The 13,730-nt window shown below is 38.2% G+C and overlaps 1 protein-coding gene across 1 annotated transcript in view; it reads left to right on the top strand.

The window, feature by feature from the left end:
* The window catches only part of LOC311624842 (CD226 antigen-like), a gene marked incomplete at its 3' end in the record, with an annotated part of 58,888 nt that overhangs the window by 40,619 nt on the left and 4,539 nt on the right, over positions 1-13,730 (top strand). Inside the window, 3 exon segments of the mRNA XM_084888431.1 lie at positions 6,316-6,372; positions 6,375-6,417; positions 10,783-10,897. Coding sequence (XP_084744557.1) covers positions 6,316-6,372; positions 6,375-6,417; positions 10,783-10,897 — 215 coding nt within the window.

Below are 13,730 nucleotides of genomic sequence, written 5' to 3'. Positions count from 1 at the left end.
TATATGTCTGTTTTTGTGCCAGTACCGGGCTGTTTTGAGAACAGTGGCTTTGTAATATAGTTTGAAGTCTGGTATTGAGATACCTCCTACTTTACTCTTCTTTCTCAGGATTGCTGTGGCTATTTGGGGTCTTTTATTGTTCCAAATGAACTTTTGGAGAGTTCTTTCTAGGTCAGTGAAATATGCCGTTGGTATTTTAATGGGGAGTGCATTGAACCTATAGATTGCTTTAGGAAGTATGGTCATTTTGATGATGTTGATTCTACCAATCCATGAACATGGTATGTTCTTCCATCTGTTTACATCTTCCTCTATTTCTTTTTTCAGTGTTGTGTAGTTTTCCGCGTATAGGTCCTTTACTTCCTTAGTTAAGTTTATTCCTAGGTATCTTAATTTTTTTGGTGCGATGGTAAATGGAATTGCTTTTTTAGTCTCTGTTTCTATAAACTCACTGTTGGTGTATAGAAATGCCATAGATTTCTTGGTGTTAATTTTGTATCCTGCTACATTGCCAAATTCATTTATTAAGCCAATTAGTTTTTTAATGGAGTCTTTTGGGTTTTTTATATACAATATCTTGTTGTCTGCAAATAAGGATAACTTTACTTCTTCTTTTCCAATTTGGATGCCTTTTATTTCCTCCTCTTGTCTAATTGCAATGGCTAGTACTTCCAGTACTATGTCAAAGAGGAGTGGCGAGAGTGGGCATCCCTGTCTTGTTCCTGTTCTTAGAGGGAATGGTTTTAGTTTTTGCCCATTGAGTATGATGTTGGCTGTGGGTTTATCATATATAGCTTTTATTATGTTGAGGTATGATCCTTGTACTCCCACCTTGTTAAGAGTTTTTATCAGGAAAGGGTGTTGGATTTTATCAAATGCTTTTTCTGCATCAATTGATATGACTATATGATTTTTATCTTTCAACTTGTTTATGTGATGTATCACATTTATTGATTTGCGGATATTGTACCAACCTTGCATTCCTGGAATAAATCCTACTTGGTTATGGTGTATGATCTTTGTGATGCTCTGCTGGAGCCGATTTGCTAGAATTTTGTTGAGGATTTTGGCATCTATGTTCATGAGGGATATTGGTCTGTAATTCTCTTTCATTGAGTTGTCTTTATCAGGTTTTGGTATTAGGGTGATGCTGGCTTCATAGAAGGAGTTTGGAAGTGTTCCTTCCTCTTGAATTTTTTGGAATAGTCTGAGGAGGACAGTTTTTAGTTCTTCCTTGAATGTTTGGTAAAACTCTCCTGTGAAGCCATCTGGCCCTGGGCTTTTGTTTGCTGGAAGCTTTTTGATGACTGTTTCAATTTCTTCCCAAGTCACTGGTCTATTGAGATTTTTAGATTCTTCCTGATTGAGTTTTGGAAGTTTGTATTTTTCTAGGAATATGTCCATTTCCTCCAGGTTGTTCAGTTTGTTGGAGTAGAGTTGTTCGTAGTATTTTGTAACAATCCGTTGTATTTCGGTGGGGTCTGTTGTTATTTCACCTCTTTCATTTCTGATTTTGTTTATTTGGGTCCTCTCTCTTTGTTTCTTGGTTAGTCTGGCTAGAGGTCCATCTATCTTGTTTATTCTTTCAAAGAACCAGCTCTTGGTTTTGTTGATCTTATGTATTGTTTTTTTGGTCTCTATGTCGTTTATCTGTGCTCTGATTTTTGTTATTTCCTTCCTTCTGCTTACACTGGGCTTTTCTTGTTGCTCCTTTTCTAACTCTTTGAGTTGTAGAGTTAGATCATCTGTTACTATTTTTTCTAGTTTTTTGCAATAGGCTTGTAAGGATATGAACTTCCCTCTCAAAACTGCTTTTGCTGTGTCCCATAGATTTTGGATTGTTGTGTTTTCATTGTCATTTGTTTCCAAGATGTTTTTAATTTCTTCCTTGATTTCTCTGGTAACCCATTCCTTGTTTAATAGCAAGCTGTTTAGTCTCCATGTGTTTTATTTCTTTGGATTATTTTTATTGTAGTTAATTTCCAGTTTTATGCCATTATGGTCTGAGAAGATGCTTGATATGATTTCTATCTTCTTGAATTTGAAGAGACTTTGCCTATGTCCCAAAATGTGGTCTATATTTGAGAATGTCCCATGTGCACTTGAGTAGAATGTATATTCTGTGGCTTTGGGGTGGAGTGTCCTGAAGATGTCAATTAATTCCATCTGGTCTAGTGAGTCATTTAGGATTGATATTTCTTTGCTGATTTTTTGTTTAGATGATTTGTCGAAGGGTTACAGTGGGGTATTAAAATCTCCTACTATGATTGTATTGCTATTAATCTCTCCCTAATGTCCTCCAGCAGTTTTTTAATGTATTTGGTTGCTCCTGTATTGGGTGCATATACATTTACCAGGTTTATTTCTTCTTGTTGGATTGTTCCCTTTATTATTATGAAGTGGCCTTCATTATCTCTTGTTATGTCCTTCACTCTGAGATCTAATTTGTCAGATATAAATATTGCTACCCCAGCTTTTTTTTTCATTTCCATTTGCCTGGAAAACTTTTTTCCATCCCTTCACCCTCAGTCTGTGTGCATCTCTTTTTCTGAGGTGGGTTTCTTGTAGACAACAGATGTATGGGTCTTGTTTTCTTATCCAATCTGTTACCCTATGTCTTTTAATTAGAGCATTTAATCCATTTACATTTAAGGTTATTATTGATAGGTACTCATTTGACACCATTTTTATTCTATACCTGTGTTCCTTCTTCACTTCTTATTTCTTTATTTTTACAGTAGACCCTTTAGCATTTCTTGCATTGCTGGTTTGGTGGAGATGAATTCCTTCAGTCTTTTTTTGTCTGTGAAGCTCCTGATTTCCCCTTCAATTTTGATTGATAGCCTTGCTGGGTACAGTATTTTTGGATTCAGACCCTTCCTTTGCATGACTTTGTATATTTCGTCCCATTCCCTTCTGGCCTGATAAGTTTCTGTTGAGAAATCAGTTGCTATTCTGATGGGGGTTCCTTTGTATGTAACTTTCTGTCTCTCTCTGGCTGCTTTTAAGATTCTTACTTTGTCATTGTTGTTTGTCAATTTAATTATAATGTGCCTTGGAGTCTGTCTTCTGGGATTCATTTTGCTTGGGACTCTGCGGGCATCTTGGATTTGTGTGGGTTTTTAATTTTCTATTTCAGGAAAGTTTTCTGTCATTATTTCTTGAAATACTTTTTCCATGTCTACCTCAGTTTCCTTTCCTTCTGGAACCCCTATTATTCGAATATTATTTTGTTTTGTTTTGTCCCAAAGCTCCCGTAGGCTCTCCTCCTGCTTTTTAATCTTTATTTCTAGAAGTTGCTCTACTTGGGTATTTTTTTCCATCTTATCTTCTAGCTCACTGATGCGGTCCTCTGCTTCATCTAGTCTACTCTTGATGCTTTCTATTGAGTTCTTCATGGTAGCGATGTCACTTTTCATTTCTTCTTGGTTCTTCTTCAGTTCCTCATGGCTCTTCTTCATTTCCTCATGGTTCTTCCTCATTTCTTCTTGGCTATTGTCAAATTTCTCTTCCATTCTTTTTAGCCATGCTATGATCATTACTCTGAATTCTTGCTCTGGTAGGCTGCTTGCCCTGACTCGTTTACTTCCTTTTCTGGTGATGCCTGCTTTTCTTTCACGTGCGGACTATGTTTTTGTCTCCCCATTGCCTCTCTTTTCAGGAAGTCTGGTTATGTGGTATTCCTTCTCCTTCGTTGATTTTTGAGGTACAAAATACAACACTACCAGGTACAACACAAGAGGCACTTAACAGGAATGTATTTACAATATTAATAACCTCTAATAAAGGTGACCACTAGAGTAAGGCAACTTAGGGGATAGGAGAGAAGGAATAAAGGTAAAAATAAAATAAAGAAAAATTAAAAAAAATTAAAATTAAAAAAAATTAAGTAAATTAAAAAAAAGAAAAAAAAAAGAAAAGAGGGATAAAGAGATAGAAAAAGAAGAAGAAAAAAAGTAATGACAAAATGAAGTTGGAAAACAGGGAAAAAAAGAAGAGGGAGATATATATATATATATATATATATATATATATATATATATATATATATATAGAGAGAGAGAGAGAGAGAGAGAGAGAGAGAGAGAGAGAGAGAAGAAGAAGCAAACTAAAAGAGAAATGGGAAACAAACTATATATATGTGGAGAAAATTGCCATAGAACAACCTCTGAACACAGCCAATGCCAGTAACAATATTTGGAGATTAATACAAACTACAATATCCACTATTATTAAGTAAGGCTATGATATACAGAAGTAAAAGAAACAAACAAAAACAGAGGATTTAAAAAAAAATACAAAGCAACAATAACAATACAGGAATAAGCATAACAATTTCACTAAAAAGCATAAAAATTCACAATAATCAACCTTCACACACACAATGTGAAAAGGATAGAGGGGAGAACAGATTTTTTTTTTTTAAACTAGTTAATATAGTGCAGAGATTGGTATTTATGCATTTGGATCAGGGGTTGGATCTTAGGTCTATAATTATAGTGAGAGCTTTAGCAGGGGGTATACAGAGAGAATAGAGGAAAAACTAAAGCCGGAATGGGATAGGATAAACTGGAGACTAAAGGGTAAAGTTTAGTAAGAGAGTGATAGTGTAAAGGTTGAGTTGAGACAGGGTTGAATGATGCTATAGTAGAGATTAAAATAGAATGAAGGTTATTCCCAATGTAAAATAAAGAAAAAATAAAATGGTACTAGAGAGAGAAAAAATGAATAAATAAAAATTTAAAAAAAAATTGCAAAATAGCAGTAGTAATAGTGATGATAGAGATTGAAAAATGTAATAATTGAAAAGGTAAAATCAAGTAAGGAAAAAAGAAAAAAAATTGTTTCTTAAGTAAAAGATATGAAAAATGAAAATTAAATAAAAGATGTAAAAAATGAAAATATAATAAAGAATAGCAAAATTAGCATAAAAATGACCAGTAGTGGTCACTCACTTCCTCAGTTAATGTATTTGGCACTTCTGATTCTCAGACCAGACAGTCTTGCAATTCCCAGCTTTCCAGTACACCTCAGTTTTGTAAGGTAATCCTTAATTTTAAGTAGGCTATATCTTAGTTATTTGTGTCCATTTATTTTTGATTAATTAAAAGACAAAAGAGAAAAAAAAAAAAGAAGGGCAGTTTGTATTTCAGCTCTTAGGTGTCAGTGTTTCCGGTTTGACCTCCCAGTCTTTTTGGTTGCTCTGGCCTTCTTTCTCTATGGCTCTAGCTGGCAGGGTGCCAGCTGGCTCCCAGACTATCTCTTCTGGCTCCGATCCCTTGTTTCCAGGAAGGCAATTTCTCCCTGCAAATTCCCCGGATATGCCCAATTAGGCAGTCCTTCCCTAGTATTCTGAAGCTAGGGGGTGAAGGGGATCAGGCGCCGAGGTGTCCAGATGTTCCGCCCTTGGCGGGACAGCCGCTATTCTTAACACTCTGTCCCGTGTCACCTGGCGTTTTTTTTTTAAATAAAAAAAAAAATTCCCGCTTCTGGGGAAGCTTATGCCAAACCCAACACTAGATGTGGCTGCAGCCTTCTTAGGGCTCAGCTTTGCGGGTGCTCCATGGAGGCGGGGCCGGAACTCCCCGGTTACCGTGGCTCCCCGCCACGCGGGACCGCGATCTCTCAGGCTTTCCCCGCAAACTCTGACCTTTCCGTGGGTGACTGAAGAACTCCTTTGAATCCACGCGCCTGCGCCAACTCGGGCGTCTCAGCTACTGGATGGACCTATCCGCAGTGGGCTTTCCAGGCCTCAGAGAAGCCACTCCTTTCTCGCAGCGCCGCCGCCGCCGCCGCAGCCGCTGCCGCCGCCGCCGCGGATCGCTCCCTAGCTTCCTTGAGACCTCGGGTGCCCCTCAGCGGCTAATCAACCCTCCCTGAGCGACTCAGATGCTACTTTTATCCGTTCTGGGACCAGAGTCAGAACAAGTCCGACTGTTCGGTGGCCATCTTCAAGCTCCGCCTGTTTTTTTTTTTTTCTTAAAAGACTTTACATTTGCTATCAGGAGCTCATTAGAATGAAGGGATATCTGTCTCAGACATACACTCTTTCTATCCTTATTCTTAAGGTGTCAAATCCAATCTTAGAGATCAAGGAACTAGAGAAATTTTGTCATGAGTCCAAAATACTTAAGAGACTGAATGGAAATTTATCTTTTTCCCTTATCTCATCCTATTTTTTTCCCCTCTTGGATTTGTTGTTTGTTTTCAATTGTGCCTCTATGATGATGGATGTATCTTTTCTCATTTTTCTATCTTCCTTTTTGCTAGCTTTGGCTGAATTCCTAATTCCTATTATAATTTTTTTCCCCCTAGGTAAAAACGACAACCAACCTGTCTTCTGGATAATTGTAGGGACAGCTTTATCGTCCGTGTTGTTCTCCTAATTCCCACTGTCATTGTCCTTCTGTATATCAGGTGAGCATTGCGCCTCCTTCTGAATCTTGTTTACCCTGAGCGATTCTTGCTTACCCTGAGCGATTCCGATGTTTGAGGATCTCACAATTAATCACTCAGCATTGGCCAAGCTGTCTTAGCACTTGCGTATGTTTTTCTGAATGCTTTTCATACACAAAGAAGAGGAAAGGACTGTGGTAATAGAGGAGGGAAAGGGGAGTCATTCACATAAAAATTAGTAGGAGCTGGCCATCTGCCCCATATTAACAAAGCTTTCATATGCCCGATGCCTCCTATCTGTCTCCTACTCCATTGATCTTCCTTCTCCTTTAGGATAAAAAGCTGTTGAGTCAAGGTGTGTATGTGTGTGTATGAGAGAGAGAGAGAGAAAGAGAGAGAGAGAGAGAGAGAGAGAGAGAGAGAGAGAGAGAGGGAGAGAGAGAGAGAGAGAGAGATTTTGAGAAGTGGAAGGTGAAAGGACTGGATCAAACAGTAATAAAGCCTTTACTTATTCATCAGCTATTTCTTTCTCTTTTTAAAAATATATTTTTAATTGATTTTTTACAGAGAGGAAGGGAGAGAGATAGAGAGCCAGAAACATCGACCAGCTGCCTCTTGCACACCCACTACCAGGGATGTGCCCACAACCAATGTACATGCCCCTGACTGGAATCGAACCTGGGACCTTTCAGTCCACATACTGACGCTCTACCACTGAGCCAAACCGGTTTCGGCTCATCAGCTATTTCTTTTGGCAGTGGTGAATGAGATGTGATGAAGCACATATTCTAATAAGCAAACAACATTATTTAAATGCCTGTCTATTCTCTGAAACAAAAATTTAGTTGTTCTTATTAAAAATTATCAAGGAAGAAAGAGGTTGGGAGAGGCGATCTTAGAGAGAGCAGGTGGCCACCGGCTTTTTAATGTCCTACCTTTCATGTCCATGGCACACTTGAAAGTTTCTAGGATATTCTTGATGGACCCTTTCTTCCCTTCCTAGCTCTCCATGTTCATCCACTGCCATGTCTGAGTGTCTGTTGCAGTCTTAGCTGTGATCACATAGGGGTGGATATACTGTGTTCCAACTAAGGTTACCTTCCTAAGGGAGGAGGAGACCAAGCATTAGGTGTCTACATTTGGCATGTCTAGCACAGCATAGACAGACACTTTATATATGTTCATTGGGTGGATGAATCCATCCATTCCCATTCTTCTCTCCTCCGAATATTGCCAGAAGATGCATGGCAATATTACACACACATGCATGGCTTATTGATTGGATTTCCAGAGGATTTCTCTGTCTCATCTCCATTTCTCTCCTCCCCCCCAACACACACACCTCTTTGGAAGCTCTTATCACTATTCCCCTGATTTTATTCACACTCTGCAATCTACTCACAAGGTTTCCTCTCTTTTTAATGCTCCTGGGTTTTCCTGGTTCCTTTCCTGAAAGCTAAGGATGGCCATGCCAACATCCTGTTTAAAACCTCCTGTTACCATTCCCCTGTCACTAGAATAAAGGCGAAACTCAATGAGCCCTGTCGTTCTGACTCCAGCCTAATTTCCATTCATATTTTCTCCTTTTCTTACTCCCCCAGTATTGACAAATTTTGTTAAAACTGCAACTTTTCTGCGAGCACACTTGGCTCTCTTTCCATTGTCAAAGCACCAAGTGCTGTTTCCTCAATATTTAGCCTTAATCCTGTGGGACACCTGTCCCCTTTGGAGTTCTGTCCTGCCTTTTCCTCCCTGCCCAGAGACGTGGTCTCACTCTCCAGAATCCCACGTGCTTCTCATCTGCTATACCTCGCAGCCTGCTCACTAATTTAATCACATTCACACTTGTCTTTCCTTCGATTCATGATGGCAGCATGTTTTATTCATTTTTTAGTTTGATAGCTGTTGGTGCTAATCTTTCCAATTAATGGATGGTCAATAAGCATTTGTCTAATTAAATTGAAACACAGTACTGTCGTTTTTCCTTTCTCTCTGTCACTCGGATGCCCTCAAAGCTTTTTCTGATCAGAAAACGGCCAGTTGGGGTAAGGAGCCCAGGATGGGATGTTAGTGACATTGAGGATTCTAGGCTCCACGTTGGTGGATAAAAAATGCACCGAGGAGAACTGTGGTCGCAGGAACACTCGGGGGCCCAGACAGAATGAGTGACAGCAGGTCTCTGGAGGGCCCCAGATGCTGGTCATGAAGGATTGAGTTTCATGAAAATGCATCACTTTTACAGGAATAGCTAAATTGAACCATAGACTATATTGTCCCCCTTGGTTCAAAGTCATACAAAGATTCCTGGGCTGGGTTCATCATCGGGCGAACACAAAGGGAAAAGCACTTGTTTTCCACCTTGTCACTATATCAGCATGTGTTGTCACTGTGGACATGTTTGGAAAAATGATGCCAGGGCCAAACAGTGACCTTCTGAACTCTGTCCTTGTGACTCTTTAAAAACACTCTTGTCTCTTCAAACCTATTGACTTGGATAGAAGGCAAAGTAAATCACAGTGTGCCTAGAAGAAACTGGGTTCTCCCTGCACACCTAGCCCCTAGGGACAGGAGTCCAGAGGCTCTCCAAGCACTTTCTCTGCGTCCAGTTAAATCAGAATAGTAACACTGTCAAGTCATCGTGGCTGGCAGAAGTGCCTAGCCCCAGTAAGCATGACAATCTACATGTGGACTCCAGTATTCGTAAGAAGAATTTTAATATTTCATGAGCAAAAATAGACACTTATTTTCACATTTATTGTCAACGTTGATGTTCACTACAAGTAGAGTGTCTGGTCTGCCTGGGATTCTCCAGGTTTCAGCACTAAAATCTCTCACCTCTGGAAAACTTTAGAATCCACAAAACAGAATGGCTGGCCAACCTAGAATACAGTACAATGTATTTACTGTCTTTATTTTGCAGATGAGAGGACTGAACTTTAGAGATGCAAATAACCAGTAAATTGCAAAGCACAAGCCAACACAGATCATCTGACTCTAAGCTTCATGCTGTCTTCTCTTCATCACATTGTATAGTCTAGTTTTACATAAAAAATGTATGTGTATTTGGCCCTATTTGGAACACTTAACTCTATATTATGATATACAAGCCTCGTAAACCATCATGTAACAAAAGAGCAAAGATCATAGGTCATGTCTCAGTTTCCTCATTTGCAAAAAGCAGATAGTAACACATAAAGCATAGATTTTTTTAAGCAGCAAATAATTTACACAAAGCTCCTAGAAACATGTTTGCATGTAGTACACTTACATGCAAAATAAGTAAATAAATTGTTTCAGTAATACATAAGCAAATAAGTAAAAGCATGTAAAATAGATACGTTTGTGATTAGGTTGAGATGGTGGAGGATTTCATAGCGACTAGAAGACACCATCAGGGTAAACATCCTCCATCTGAACACCTTTCCTGGGAGAGAAACTATCTTGCCAGTTTTTCACAAATTCCATGAAGGAATGCTAAACTCATCTTTAAAAAAAACAACAAAAAACAACTCTACATTCCCTCCCCCCACCCCCAGCCAATCTTCTTTGTTGTTCAATAAAAATCTTCTTTAGGGAGTTGAAAATGGTTCTCATCTCCCCGTGAAACCATTCTTCACACTTGTATGTAGTTATCTGAGCTAATGTGTTCAATTACAGGAGTTTCTTCTTCCTTTCCTGAATTTTCTTTTCAAAGATTTCTCTTGAAGTTAGGTTTTTATAGGTTTAATTGGAACCTGGAGAATTTATTTGAAAGCATAGCTCCGGACTGCCCCGTTGACTGCAACCCATGGCCCTAGAGCAGAAGAACATAGTAGTTAGGAGGGAGGGCTCTAATCTGATGCTACCAATAACCAACCATGTGATCTGGGGCAAGTTAGTCTTCTCTTTGCCTCAGTCCCCCAACCTGGTAAATAAGAGAGGTTTTTATAAAAACAAAATTTAAAAAAACGTAACCTATACAGATGGTTTAGAAAACACGATTTTATAAAGCTTAATTCTATTATCATTGACATTCAAGAAGTTATTCCATTAGCAATTAAAAGGAAGTTTTAATTGTGGGAAATCAAATCTGAAATAATTTGGAAAAGGCCATAAGCTATTTATATAATAACTCACTATGAACCACTCTTTACTAAACTCACTGGGATTAATGACTAGTGCCCACCGGCTGGATATTCATTTAGTTGCTTCTACCATCTGGAAACACATTGGAGAAGGTGGGAAAATGAAACAAACATTTGAGTAAGTATATATAAAGTAACTGTGGATAGCTACTTCAACATATTTAGTAAGGGCACGTAAGTTAGGGCACAGGCGATAAAAGATTTGAGATAACATTAGTTTGGAGTGTAATTCTTAATACCTCTATTGAATATGTATTTCCAGGAAGAGATGCAGACAGAAAAGTATCCAAGATATAGAATCCCAGGCCACACAGAATAAGGAAAGTTTTCTCAGAGTTGTCATTCCCGCCTCTTTTCTTGAGCATCATAAAAGTTTTGTAAACTCAGGTCATTTGGCAATTAGCAATCTTCTTCTTTATTCTTATTTCAATAAACTGGCCACGTATTGCCTGTAATTTAAGTGTCAGTTATTTGATGAAATAGTTATTTTTGGAATTATTCTCCTATTTTTATTTATTTATTTTAATTTTTTTATTTTTATTTTTATTTTTTTAATATATTTTATTGATTTTTTTTTTTGCCCCCCTCCCTCCTTCCCACACATCCTTTCCCTCCCCAGAGTTTTGTGTCCATTGGTTGTACTTATATGCATGTATAAAAGTCCTTCGGTTGATCTATTATCTCCCCCAGATCTTCCTCCCCTCCCCGCTGTAATTTGACAGTCTACTTGTTGATATACTGTCTCTATATCTATCTTTTGGTTCATCAGTTTATAATGCTCTTTATTATCCACAAATGAGTGAGGTCATGTGGTGTTTCTCTTTCATTGATTGGCTTATTTCACTCAGCATAATGTTCTCCAATTCCATCCAGGTTGCTGCAAATGATGAGAATTCCTTCTTTTTTATGGCAGAATAGTATTCCATTGTGTAGATGTACCATAGTTTTTGGATCCAATCATCTGCTGACGGACACTTAGGCTGTTTCCAAATTCTGGCTATTGTAGATTGTGCTGCTATAAACATAGGGGTGCATATATCCTTTCTGATTGGTGTTTCTAGTTTCTTGGGATATATTCCTAGAAGTGGGATTACTGGGTCAAATGGGAGTTCCATTTTCAGTTTTTTGAGGAAACTCCACACTGTTCTCTACAGTGGTTGCACCAGTCTGCATTCCCACCAGCAGTGCACGAGGGTTCCTTTTTCTCCACAACCTTGCCATCACTTGTCCTTGTTGATTTGTTGATGTTGGCCATTCTGACAGGTGTGAGATGGTACCGCATTGTTGTTTTGATTTGCATCTCTCGGACAATTAGTGACTTTGAGCATGTTTTCATGTGCCTTTTGGCCTTCCTTCTGTCTTCTTTTAAAAATGTTCTATTTAGGTCCATTGCCCATTTTTTAATTGGATTATTTATCTTCCCTTTATTTAGTTGTTTAAGCTGTTTGTAGATGTTGGAGATTAAACCTTTATCAGTGGTATCATTTGCAAATATGTTCTCCCACACTGTGGGCTTTCTTGTTGTTTTGTTGATGGTTTCTTTTGCTGTAAAAAAGCTTTTTATTTTGATGTAGTCCCATTTGTTTATTTTCTCTTTAGCTTCCATTGCCCTAGGGGTAGTATCAGTGAAGAAGTTCTTTTGGCATACGTCTGAGATTTTGCTGCCTGTGGATGCTTCTAGTATTTTATGGTTTCCCGTCTGATGTTTAAGTCCTGTATCCATTTTGAGTTTATTTTTGTGAATGGTGTAAGTTGGTGATCTAGTTTCATTCTTTCGCATGTGTCTGTCCAATTTTCCCAACACCATTTATTGAAGAGACTGTCTTGACTCCATTGTATATTTGTGCCTCCTTTGTCAAATATTAATTGAGCATAGTGATTTGGGTTGATATCTGGGTTCTCGATTCCATTCCATTGATCTATATGTCTGTTCTTGTGCCAGTACCAGGCTGTTTTGAGAACAGTGGCTTTGTAATATAGTTTGAAGTCTGGTATTGAGATCCCTCCTACTTTACTCTTCTTTCTCAGGATTGCTGTGGCTATTCAGGGTCTTTTATGAACTTTTGGAGAGTTCTTTCTAGGTCGGTGAAATATGTCATTGGTATTTTAATGGGGAGTGCATTGAACCTATAGATTGCTTTAGGAAGTATGGTCATTTTGATGATGTTGATCCTACCAATCCATGAACATGGTATGTTCTTCTATCTCCTTACATCTTCCTCTATCTCTTTTTTTCAGTGTCGTGTAGTTTTCCGCATATAGGTCCTTTACTTCCTTAGTTAAATTTATTCCTAGGTATCTTAATTTTTTTGGTGCGATGGTAAATGGAATTGCTTTTTTAGTCTCTGTTTCTGCAGTCTCTGTTGGTGTATAGAAAAGCCATGGATTTCTTGGCATTAATTTTGTATCCTGCTACATTACCAAATTTATTTATTAAGTCAATTAGTTTTTTAATGGAGTCTTTTGGGTTTTTTATGTACAATATCATGTCATCTGCAAATAAGGATAACTTTACTTCTTCTTTTCCAATTTGGATGCCTTTTATTTCCTCCTCTTGTCTAATTGCAATGGCTAGTACTTCCAGTACTATGTCAAACAGGAGTGGCGAGAGTGGGCATCCCTGTCTTGTTCCTGTTCTTAGAGGGAATGGTTTTAGTTTTTGCCCATTGAGTATAATGTTGGCTGTGGGTTTATCATATATAGCTTTTATTATGTTGAGGTATGATCCTTGTACTCCCACCTTGTTAAGAGTTTTTATCAGGAAAGGGTGTTGGATTTTATCAAATGCTTTTTCTGCATCAATTGATATGACTATATGATTTTTATCTTTCAATTTGTTTATGTGATGTATCACGTTTATTGATTTGCGGATATTGTACCATCCTTGCATTCCTGGAATAAATCCTACTTGGTCATGGTGTATGATCTTTGTGATGTTCTTCTGGAGTCGATTTGCTAGAATTTTGTTGAGGATTTTGGCATCTATGTTCATGAGGGATATTGGCCTGTAATTCTCTTTCATTGAGTTGTCTTTATCTGGTTTTGGTATTAGGGTGATGCTGGCTTCATAGAAGGAATTTGGAAGTGTTCCTTCCTCTTGGATTTTTTGGAATAGTCTGAGGAGGATAGTTTTTAGTTCTTCCTTGAATGTTTGGTAAAACTCTCCTGTGAAGCCATCTGGCCCTGGGCTTTTGTTTGCTGGAAGCTTTT

This window comes from Pipistrellus hanaki, assembly GCF_964339955.1.
Source record: "Pipistrellus hanaki genome assembly, chromosome: 6".
NCBI lineage: Eukaryota > Metazoa > Chordata > Mammalia > Chiroptera > Vespertilionidae > Pipistrellus > Pipistrellus hanaki.
Note: the sequence above shows the minus strand (reverse complement) of the source record. Positions and strands in the feature narration are given on the sequence as shown.